At 45.3% G+C, this 12,301-nt stretch overlaps 1 protein-coding gene across 1 annotated transcript in view; it reads left to right on the top strand.

Moving 5' to 3' along the window:
- Positions 1-5,171: 5,171 nt before the first annotated feature.
- DNAH5 (dynein axonemal heavy chain 5) overlaps positions 5,172-12,301 on the top strand; it is a 180,519-nt gene continuing 173,389 nt past the window's right edge. Inside the window, exon 1 of the mRNA XM_082234101.1 lies at positions 5,172-5,388. Within this exon, the coding sequence (XP_082090227.1) occupies positions 5,263-5,388 (126 nt within the window). The 5' untranslated portion in view covers positions 5,172-5,262. The remainder of the gene's footprint in view (positions 5,389-12,301) is intronic.

The raw sequence follows: 12,301 nt of genomic DNA on the forward strand, positions 1-12,301 counted from the left end.
AAACGGTATAAGGGTGAGGAAAAGCCTCTTGAGGGCAGTGTTGGACCAGGCAGAAGAGTCTCATTCCTTCAGGATGAGCTCAGTCCAAGTTGAAAAACGAACTGATATATTTATAATTCAAAAAGGCTTGAGTAGCTATTGAGCACTGGTTTCTCTTGGCAGCTTCCACGCGGCATTAATGTCATGCAGAATATGGGGAAAACCATGAAGCAAATTAGCAGTTTATGAGCTCCATTTCAGAGGAGCTTTCGCTTCTCCTGGCCCGTTCCTGTTTAACACGACTGCCATTAACGGTATGCCTTCCTTGTCAAGAGACATCAGGGAAGCAACAAAGGCAGGGCCATCCCCTCGGCTCATCAATGATGTTTAAGAATTTGTGGCATCTCCTTAAAACAGAGCTCAATACCTTTTACTCCTCAATTGGGCCAAGTACAATAATCTCCAAACAGATGTCTTCCATCTGATTCTGCCTCATACCTTCAGGTAGGTAGCTGTGTTGGTCTGACGTAGTCGAAATAAATAAAAAAATAAAAAAATTGTCCAGTAGCACCTCAGGGACCAACTAAGTTTGTTCTCGGTATGAGCTTTCGTGTGCATGCATACTTCGTCAGATACTATGAAACAGAAGTCGCCAGAACCTTATATATAGTGGGAGGGTGGGGTAGGGTATTTCTCAGAAGGATAAATGAAAATAAATCTGACACCAGGAATCACAAGACAGAGAAACCAGTAGGAGAACACTTCAGTCTCCCAGGACATGCAATACAGGACATTTCAAAGCAGCTGTTTTATAACAAAAGAATTTCAGAAATAGACTTGAAAGAGAAGTTGCTGAATTACAACTTATACTAAACTGAAAGAAGGGACGCGGGTGGCCCTGTGGTCTAAACCACAGAGCCTAGGGCTTGCCGATCAGAAGGTCGGCGGTTCGAATCCCCGCGACGGGGTGATCTCCCATTGTTTGGTCCGTGCTCCTGCCAACCTAGCAGTTTGAAAGCACGTCAAAGTGCAAGTAGATAAATAGCTACAGCTCCGGCAGGAAGGTAAACAGCATTTCTGTGTGCTGCTCTGGTTCACCAGAAGCGGCTTAGTCATGCTGGCCACATGACCCGGAAGCTGTACGCCGGCTCCCTCGGCCAATAAAGCGAGATGAGCGCCGCAACCCCAGAGTTGTCCGCGACTGGACCTAATGGTCAGGGGTCCTTTTACTTTTACCTTTTTAAGCATAGTTGTATACAAGTAGGTTCTATTCCTTTCCTGCAATGAACACAGGAAAGGCGGCAGTGAGTAGAATCCTGCCACCCGCTCCCCCTTGAAAGAACAGCAGAAAAGGGCTACTATTGCCACTAAATCAGAAACTGTGGTATTGAATTGTGACATAGCTACAGAGTGCTTTCCTGCTGGGATCTTCTACTCCCTCTAGTGGTTAGTCTGCAAAGTCTCTGAAATTAAGAGTTTCCCCTGTAACACTGCTTTTTAAAAACACATAGGCTCTGTTGCCTTTCTGGATGGACCTGAGAACCAGGCTTTTAAGAGGCACAATATAGGGATCCCCAAATGTTTGCTACGTAGCATGAACTTGCCTTCAGAGGCTCCAAAGCTTGACTTGAAACACTGAGCCACTGTGTCGGATGTGTCTATGCCTGTTGGAACAGAAGGGCAGAGAGATGATTTTTGGAGTAAGAGGGTTTAGTTTTCCTCAGTGAGCTTGCACTGTGATTGACAGGTGCTGATAAATGCCTGATGTATCACCACAGTCTGAACAGCATAGACCTTCCCTGGACCTGAAATTGTCTACGTTGTCATTGCCATCTACTGTAACCATTCTATCAGGCTAGAGGAGAGGGAGGCGGGTGGAACTGTGGTCTAAACCACTGAGCCTCTTGGGCTTGCCGATCGGGAGGTCGGCAGTTTGAATCCCTGTGACGGGGTGAGCTCCCATTGCTCTGTCCCAGCTCCTGTCAACCTAGCAGTTCGAAAGCACGCCAGTGCAAGTAGATAAATAGGTACCACTGCAGCGGGAAGGTAAACAGCATTTCCATGTGCTCTGGTTTCTGTCATGGTGTTCTGTTGTGCCAGAAGCGGTTTAGTCATGCTTGCCTGATGACCCGGAAAGCTGTCTGTAGACAAATGTCGGCTCCCTTGGCCTGAAAGCGAGATGAGCGAAGCAACCCCATAGTCGCCTTCGACTGGACTTAACCATCCAGGGTTCCTTTACCTTTTACCATCAGCATGTTGGAATATCAACTCCATCAGGCTCCTCCCTTGGCTGTCATTAATACAGCAGCTATTCCATATGTTTGAATGCTCGATCAAATGACAATGACTGTACATTATGTTGATGTGATCAAACCAATAGATAATTAGATGTCTGAGCCTGAGGTTATCGCAAGAGAGGGACGTTGGTGGTGCTGTGGTCTAAACCACCAAGCCTCTTGAGCTTGCCGATCGTAAGGTCGACAGTTCGAATCTGTGTGATGGAGTGAGCTCCTGTTGCTTTGTCCCAGCTCCTGCCAAATAGGTACCGCTGTGGCGGGTAGGTAAATGGCGTTTCCATGCACCCTGGTTTCCGTCACAGTGTCCTGTTGTGCCAGAAGTGATTTAGTCATGCTGGTCACATGACTCAGAAATTGTCTGCGGACAAACACCGTCTCCCTCGGCCTGAAAGCAGAGATGAGCTCTGCACCCCATAGTCGAATTTGAGTGGTGTGCAAAAGAGAGCCTTGGACATAAACCCACTTGCCTTCTTGGGGCCCTGCAATGCACACTCATTAAACTTTGTAGTTAATGATGCTGCTAAGTATTGTCTGAAAGCAACTAGTTTCCCCCCACATTGGTTCAACAGATCTTTAACATGCCCAAGCAACAGCGCTTCAAGTGAAGGAACTGTAAGGGAAAAGGCACACAAAGTGAGATTTTGGTGTGCCTGAAATTAAAACTTTTAAGAAACTTAAACATCACCATTCACAAGGCTATTCAAAACGACTGGTGCACTAAAACATTTTGTTTTGTATTTGAGAAAGATAATCAAACATTGTTGCATTACTTATTCTTGCAATTTAAAATAAATGCAGCGGTCTCAAGTTTTGTGCTTTTCATTCCCCCCCGCAAGACATCTGTTTTTGAAAATTGAAATTAGCAAATGTTGGTGTGTTTTTGTGTGTGTGTGTGTGTGTGTGCAAGTAGCTAGCTTTTTCCAGGGCACAAAATAGCCTGGTACTGAAGACATGTAGAATGTTTACATGAGTGCTCACCTGGTTTTTAGCTTATTAGAATAATAGAATTGTGGTTTGAAGGACCACGGGGGTTATCTAATCCAAACCCCTGCAAATGCAGGAATCTTTTTGTCCAACATGGGGCTTGAACCCACAATCCTGAGATTAAGAGTCTCATGCTTTACTGACAATTGTTGACCTTTTTATAAAAAAGGTTTTAAATTATTGTTTTTAACTTTTTCTAAATTAACGATTTTATTTTATCCTGTTTATATTAAACACATTTATTATGGCATAATATATTAATAATTAATAACACGATAGATGGCTAGTATATATTTATTATGGCATAATATATCATTAGATGTAAGGTCCTCCTTAACTAGACTATCACACATCTCCACCTGATGCACAGTTTTGCCACTTGACAGGGAGAGATCTACCCTGGGGCAGTTAAGTTATCAGTCATAGGACCTGAAAATGTGGCCTAGAACACATCACCAAATCCTCTGTGCCACACACAAATCCTGGTGCCAGTGGTGTGCGTTTGTGTGTTCATTCTTCAGCAAATCAACGCGGACCCTCATCCTGCTAAAATGAAAAATGTTAGGAGAGAAGTATTAAATTCCAGAGGCTTCTAAATCTTCTTTTTCAGTGCTGCTTTCTGTTTTGTCTGGTGACAGCGCTTTGAAGAATCTTGCATGTTTTGATTTCCAAAGGAGGTATGCAAGTTCCCTGTCTTTTTCTTCCTACTCTGTGGCTCACGCCTTCCTTCTGGGAAGAGTGAAGAACCCAGTGAAGTGTGCATTGATTTAAAAAACAAGAGACTGAAACACATGCTTTTGATCCCAACTAATCAATGAAAAGTTTGACTTGGCTGGATTGTATTTCCAGTTCCAGGCCAGAAGGTACATGGAGAGCTGGCGGTGGGGGGTCGGTCACTTTCAAAGCCTCTACCTGCAGCTTCCTAAGGGTTGGTCAGGACTTTGAAATTTCATTGATGTTGCTAAGCAAATTTGTAATGGGGTGGGCTATAGTAGTGGCCAGAAGCAGCATGAAAATGTTGCACGGGCATAGTGGAATTCTTGCAAGTCTGTGGACGAAGCAATGGATGCGCTTGGTATAAGTTGACAGAATATGCAGAACTTGCAGACTTCACAATATAGAATAAGAGAACAAGAAAAACATATGTTTAAAGAAGATTGAACAATGTTTATTGAATATATATGGGAAATAATTGTGGACAGCTGAAAATGCTGGCAGCATTAAGATAAATTAAACAGCGTAAATAAGTTTTGATAGATGCAGTAATGGAATACTGAATGGTACAGTTTTTGTAAAATATGCAGGGATTTATGGTATGTAAAATGAACCATGGAAAGAGAAGAAGGGAAGTTCTTGATAGCTTAAGGATGTAAAAGGAGTATTTGAAATAGTGAAAAAAGAGAAAATTTAATAAAAATTATCTATATATATATCATCTATCTATCATCTATCTATCTATCTATCTATCTATCATCTATCTATCTATCATCTATCTATCTATCTATCTATCTATCTATCTATCTATCTATCTATCTATCTATATCTATCTATAAAACACATGGATGCACTTGGTAGAATAGGCCATTTTCCAGGCTGTATGTTCTCCAGCAACCTGATGGGGAGAGAAACAGCTCAGAGGCAGGCAAAGGAATAATAAGAAATCAAGAAAGGTTGCATGTTTTTGTTGAGGGTGTGTGCAAGCAGCATTTAAAAAAGAAGGTTCCACTTGATAGACAGGCCTTTTTTGAAGATTTACTAGGAACGTTTCGGAAGGGGCAGCTCAGAGGCAGGCCAAGAAAAGCGGGTTGGGGGGAGAAGCAAGAAAGAGCAGCAGCAGCAGCAGCCGCCTTGCAAAGTGTCTGAGGATTCAAGGCTCACCATGGAAACAGCAGCGGCAGCAAACAGGCCCGGGTAGCTGGCGCTTCAGCCAAGTGGGCAGCGGCAGGAGGCGCTTTGCGCTCTCTCTCGCTCTCTCTCGCTCTCTCTCTCTCCAAGGCCAGCGATGGAGAAGGGGGAAGGGGGTCACCAAACGTCGGCCGCCGCCCTCGCGAGCAAGTTGGGCTCCCAAGCGCAGCATCCCAGACCGACTCAGCCCATCGCGCCGATGGAGAACATCAAAGAGATGCAGGTGAGAATCTTCGCGCTGGTCCTTCCTTGCTCTCCGGGATGCTTTTGCTGCGCGAAGGAGACCCTTCCAGGGGGACCCTGGAGACGCAGAGGCGGGGAAGCTGCTTCTGCGCCCGGATCTCCTAGCCGAGTTTGTTCCGGGGTCTTTAACAAAGCATGCAAAAAGAGGGGATTTCTGGGGGTACAGCTCCCTCGTCCCGGGTGGCAATCTGCACCTGTGGACGTGTAGGGTAAGGATTTCTTCTTGTTATTAGGACTGGGAAAGAGGTTTTTATTTTATTTTTTATTTTTGCTGCTGCTTGACATGACAGGGCGCCAGAAGCTGCATCCGCAGAAACTCCTTCTCCCGCATATCTCTTCCGAGTTGGTGCTGTTTTGCTGCGCGAGAACAAACTTTGCCTCCCTGCGAAATGTACTCACAATGAAGGAGGTGGGGGGCGGGAGGGAGGGACTTGGAAAACAACATGCAAAGACAGAAATGGGCATTTGAGAAGAAGGTTGAAGAATATTGACTGCCTTCGGGCAATGTCAGCTGGGGAAGAGTCCCATATGCACGCAATCTGCCCAGAAACGTGTGAGGAGAAGCGCTTACCTGTTTTGAGGGCAACTGCGTCTTCAAATTTGGTCACTCTATTTCCCTAAGGGTGTTTACCTTTGCTGTGTGCCATATCTTTCCCTACTGCTTGTAGGAACTTTGGGGAGTTTAGAGTTTAGTGTATTCATTTCTGTCTCTAACCTTTCTTCTAGCTTAAAGGTAAAGGTAAAGGGACCCCTGACACTTAGGTCCAGTCGCGGATGACTCTGGGGTTGCAGTGCTCATCTCGCTTTATTGGCCAAGGGAGCCGGCGTACAGTTTCTGGGTCATGTGGCCAGCATGACAAAGCCGCTTCTGGCGAACCAGAGCAGTGCACAGAAACGCTGTTTACCTTCCCGCCGGAGTGGTACCTATTTATCTACTTGCACTTTGACGTGTTTTCGAACTGCTAGGTTGGCAGGAGCAGGGACTGAGCAACAGGAGCTCACCCCGTCTTGGGGATTTGAACTGCCGACCTTCTGATCGGAAAGCCCAAGGCTCAGTGGTTTAACCCACAGCGCCACCCACGTCCTAGTTTCTAGCTTAGGGTTTCCCAAACTTATGTCTCCAGCTGTTTTTGGACATCGCCCCTGACCCCTGGTCATGCTAGCTAGGGATTATGAGAGTTATAGTCCAAAAAAGGAGCTGGCCACCCAAGTTTGGGAAACCCTGTTAGCTCAAGACAGTGGTCCTGGCTCTCTCCCTCCACCCCACTTCTTATTTTTATTTTTAAGCATCACAATAATCCTTTGAGTTAGGTCAAGCTGAGAATGAGTGAGTGACTAGATCAAGGGCCCCAGACTGCCAAGTATTTTGTGGAAGGGACCGAAGCCCATACCAGAAGTTTAGATTTGTGCAGCTAACAGTTATGGAATAAAGTGCTTTGTGGCCCTAGTGCAAGTTAAAACCAGAACCACACACACAACATGGACTTTTTGCAGTTAGGAAAGTGACAGGGAAATGCCCGGAAAAGTGTGGAATGAACAAATTATTTGTGGAAGGATGTGTAAACACCCTGCAATTTAAACAGGATGAATGCACATTGTTATATGATTACCCCACCAACAAAAGGAATGCTCAGTAAAGACTAGATGTAGTCTAACCACTGCATAAGCTTGGTGCAAACAAATCAGGATTAATGGTCAGTATGTTGGTCATCTGAAGGAACTCCCATTGATTTCTGCTGTGGCTCAGTGGTAAGGCAACTGTTCCGTGGTGTTTGCCTTGTGGGGTTCAATCGCTAAAGGATCTCTTCTTTGCCAATTGGATAGCTCAGCTGGTCAGAGCATGAGGCTTATAATGCCAAGGATGCAGGTTCAGTTTTGTATGGACAGCTGCATATTTCTGCATTGCAGGGGGTTAGACTAGATGATCCTCAGGGTTCCCTTCCAACTCTACAATTCTCTGATTCTGTGACTGAATAGGGTTTGACTCTGGCACTCTCCAACCCTGTTCCAATAGCCTGACTACTCTACTCGCTCTAATTTTTAAACAGTGCTTGGTTTTTAAAATGAGAGATGCTGTCTCTTAAACTTGCTTGCAAATAATACTTTGGGATTTGAAAGCCTCCTCCCACAAATCCATTTGATAGAGGTTGTTTGTGGTTACTTAAAAGCAGAAGAACCACCATTTTTTTTTTGAAAACCCCCCACAGGTGTCTATAGTTGAGCTGTGTACTATCCCTAGTCTTCTTCTTCTTTGACGATCACTCATAGCTGAGTAAGTTTGTCTTCTTCTTCTTTGACGATCACTCATAGCTGAGTAAGTTTGTCTTTTAACAATGAGTCCGTAAGTGACTGTGCAGGCCAATTCTGGATCCACACATCATTTCACAGTCGGGACATTGGTTCCCGGGCAGGAGTTGATCACGGTGTGGATTTGCCAAGCGTGCCTTCCTCGTTTCTCCCTTGCGTTCTGAGTTCGAGTGTCTTCAAACTCCATGACACCTTTGGTAAAGGCTATTCTCCAACTATCCCTAGTACATCATTCTGGATATTGGGACTGAGCTGGTAGTTTCCAATCTCGTTTGCCAATTTTCTGACTAGCAACCCTTTTCTGCCAAGGGGACTGCTAGATGTTGCCAAATACCTCTGAATAGGTGTGCACATTATTTACTCTCGAGAACAGCTTCTTGCTCATTTAAGATCCCACTTCCTTTGGCCATGAACCAGCTGTTGTAAGGACGATATAATTTGGATGCGGACTGCTCTGGTTAAAAGGGATCAAGCAGACATAATGGTTAGATGCTGAATCCAGAGTTTCTGGGAGGCTTCTAATGTTAGAAGATCTGGGCATGCAGATGATAAACTGTGGCATTCTCTCTCTCTCTCTCTCTCTCTCTCTCTCTCTTTATGTGCCAGAGGTGTGAAAAGGGGATGCTGCTATTGTGTGGTGGCTGTAGTGTTGGATTCTTGGCGATGAAACTCACTGGGTGCAAAGCCAGCTCGTATTCTTTAGCCCAGGTGTAGGCAACCTAAGGCCCATGGGCTGGATGCGGCCCAATCACCTTCTCAATCCGGTCTGCGGATGGTCCGGGAATCAGTGTGCTTTTACATGAGTAGAATGTGCCCTTTTATTTAAAATGCATCTCTGGGTTATTTGTGGGGCCTGCCTGGTGTTTTTACATGAGTAGAATGTGTGCTTTTTTTTATTTAAAATGTATCTCTGGGTTATTTGTGGGGCATAGGAATTCGTTCATCCCCCCCCCATATAGTCCGGCCCACCACATGGTCTGAGGGACGGTAGACCGGCCCACGGCTGAAAAAGGTTGCTGACCCCTGCGTTAGCCCAAGCTATCGGAGAAAATTATTGCCGGGTTCCCTGGAGGAAGGGCCGGCAGGTTAACAAGTCTGGTTAATAGTTGACAAAGCAAAGTGATCTTTGAGCCCCGGGCCTCTCTTGCACTGTTTATGCAAAGATTCAGCCACCTGTAATGTGAAGGAGCATTCTGGCCAAATGTGTTTTACACCCACTCAGGTGGCATATGCAACAAAATGTTTGAGTGCTTCTGTTTAGCGTTCTAGGCTGCACATACTTGGGAGAATGTCCCATTACAATCAATAGGGCTTACCTCAGAGGAGACATGTATAGGACTACACTATCAACTAGTGATGTCCCCTCATGCAACTTCATGCCCACTTCCCCATCTGATTTTCTGCCCCCACCTCATCAGTACTCTGTGGGCACTGAGAACGTACAGTTCTCTCTGTTGTTGTTTATTTGGGGGGGGGCTGCTTCCTTCATTAGGGCTTTTCCCTTCCCATTTTTGTTTATTGAGGTTTCCTTACACCTGCTGCTACCTCTTCTGTCACAGGCCTCAGTGCTACAATTGCAATACGACGCAGATGAAACAATAGGCCAATTGAGGGGAAGGAGGAATTTAAACTTAAGTGTGCAAATGTTGAGTGTGGAAATGTGTTAAGGAAGCCCTGTCTGAGCTGTAAGGAATTAATATGGGTTTTTGTTGGTCAAATACTCCAAGGATAAGGGGCTGCTCCACCCTAAGATTTGATCCTCAAACTTGAGCATAGGATGGACAGTACAGATAGCAAAACCAGGAAAAAATGGTGACTCAAAAGCAGGTGTCTATGCTGCGGTGGTAGTGCATTGCCTCAACAATACAGGCTAAAAGTGAGGTGGCTTTTTGTGGTTTCCGGGGTCAAAGTGTCAGTTTGCATTTCTTAGTATAGAAAGTATTGATCTGATGTGTAGAGATCTTTCCTATTCTAATTAATTCAAGAGGGTTCTGGAAGCTTCTCTATGTGAAAGAAACTTGATGATGTTTGGGTTATTCCTTCAGAGAAGCTGAGTACAGCTGGTTCAAACTGGTTCTCTTATATCTTTCTGTCAAGGTCATGCTGATTATAAAAGTAGGGCCAGAAGCAGCTTTCTCTTTCTAACTCTTCCTTTTGGTGTGGCATTCTATACATAGCGTATAGTGTGCTAAAGTGTATGCTATAGTGCATGCTATAGTATGCTTCAGTGTTAAGGTTTAGACTTATTGTAAGTTACTGTAAGTTTAAGTCTGCTGCACCTGGTTTTCTTATGGACAGTGCCAATCCTGAATGTATTGGATTTGTGACCATTATGCTCATTTGCCTTCAGTAGCAGTAAAGCTCTGCTGGATGAAATATTAATTGCCTCTGGTCTATTTTTTGGGAACCATGTTTATTATATATTGGAATCTACTCTGGATCGCTATTGAGTAGATTTCCATGACACAAAGTCCTATAATTCCAAAAGGAGGAGAGTAAAATTGCACTTATGCTGGTTTGAAGATTATGGGGGTGCCACTTGACTTGGGATTCTGAAGTGTTGGCATCTAGTTGGCTACTGTGAGAAGAGGATGTTGCCAAACTACAGCTCCCATCATCTTTGGCCATTGGCCATGCTTGCAGGGGCTGATGGGAATTGTAGTTCAGCATATATTTAGTCCTTGCTATAATTCGGAATGAGAACCAAGACCTCACTGAGGTGTTTTCTTGGCTCCCATGCAAATGACTATGGGATCATGATTGCCATTAGGTGAGATTGGTTATTAACTTTTCACCTTCTAAGGGCTCAGAGTGGGTCAGCAATTTGCTAATTATTCTAGCTGAAGGTTTCCTGTCCTTGGTCACTGAAACAAAACATGACGCTTTGGCAAACCTTTTTTGAGGTGCTGCTATAATGTAAGTCTCAGGAGCCACGTGTCTATTCTGCTGGAGAGAGAGATCTCTACGGCTCTCATAGCAGACTTAAACACAAGGGTGATTGCAGCAAGCACATTAAAACTTGGTTAGATTTGCATCTGCCCTCATCCACCTTTAAACAAAAGTTCGCCATGAAATACTTAGGCTAGAATAAATCACAGATGCTTTGCTTTTTAAATAAGTTTCACTTACATTCATTTCACTTACAGGGAGCCATGGCTGCATGGCTCCTTTGCTTGTTCCAGGAAACACACAGAGAAAGAGACTGAGAAGGGCTGGGGAGCAGAGAATGCTGAGAGCCTGCTAAGCCGCACCCACTCTAGTAATTTCAGCTCCGGGCTCCTTAACCCTTTCATGCACGCAAGTGTGATTCAGTACCTGTATATTACAACACACTCACCATGGGGAAGACGTTGGTTCAAAGCACTGCATTATCTTGTCTGAGTTGCAAAAGATGCCCAGGGGTCTCTCACAGGGGAGTGATTCCATGGTGGTCAAAAGGTACCTGAACTGGGTCTAAGGAGTTAAAAACAAACACTTTAAGGAAATGGGTTTTGAGGAGAGATCTGAAGGACAAAAAAAGCTGCCAGTCAGGCCACTGAGCTGCCTTGCAATGCATTAAGTTCCAGAAGAAGAAGAGTTTGGATTTGATATCCCGCTTTATCACTACCCGAAGGAGTCTCAAAGCGGCTAACATTCTCCTTTCCCTTCCTCCCCCACAACAAACACTCTGTGAGGTGAGTGGGGCTGAGAGACTTCAGAGAAGTGTGACTAGCCCAAGGTCACCCAGCAGCTGCATGTGGAGGAGCGGAGACGCGAACCCGGTTCACCAGATTACGAGTCTACCTCTCTTAACCACTACACCACACTGCCTCTCCAGTGGATCCTTGGGTTATGTTACCTTCGGGTAACGTAACTTATGGGTTGCAAATGCAGCAAACCCGAAAGTGTATACTTCCGGGTTTCACCGTGTACGCATGTGCAGAAGCGCTCTATTGTGCCACGTGTGTGTGCAGAAGTGGCACCCCTAGATGCGGACTTTTCTGGGTATGTATGGCCCCCCGGAACCAATTAAATTCCTATCTGGAGGGTCCACTGTATTTTCTTTCTTCCCTGAGCACGTTCTACTGCACTTAACGAGTGAGGCCAGAAATAGTCTCCCAAGAAATCCAACTCTCCCACCCCCACAGTTTGTTGAGCACGTCTTCATACAAGACCACCTGCCCTCTTAAATTTAGAGTTGCATCTGGCAATGTGGCCATGAAACTCTAGTTGTCGACAGCCTCTAATTAAAAGCCACCCTTGGTAGCTAATGTCAGTCAATTGCTCATAAGAACAGAAAGCAGAGTGCAAATCAATTTCATTATCAGGTCTGCCGGTGGCAACCTGCATTTTGCACTACTGTAAACCAGGGTGCAAGGGACGCCGGTGGCGCTGTGGGTTAAACCACAGAGCCTAGGACTTGCTGATCAGAAGGTCGGTGGTTCAAATCCCCACAATGGGGGTGAGCTCCCGTTGCCCGGTCCCTTCTCCTGCCAACCTAGCAGTTTGAAAGCACGCCTCCGACGGGAAGGTAAACAGTGTTTCCGTGTGCTGCTCTGGTTTGCCAGAAGCAGCTTAGTCATGCTGGCCACATGACCCGGAAGCTG

The sequence above is a fragment of the Podarcis vaucheri genome, assembly GCF_965113315.1.
Source record: "Podarcis vaucheri genome assembly, chromosome: 8".
NCBI classification, from domain to species: Eukaryota; Metazoa; Chordata; class Lepidosauria; order Squamata; family Lacertidae; genus Podarcis; species Podarcis vaucheri.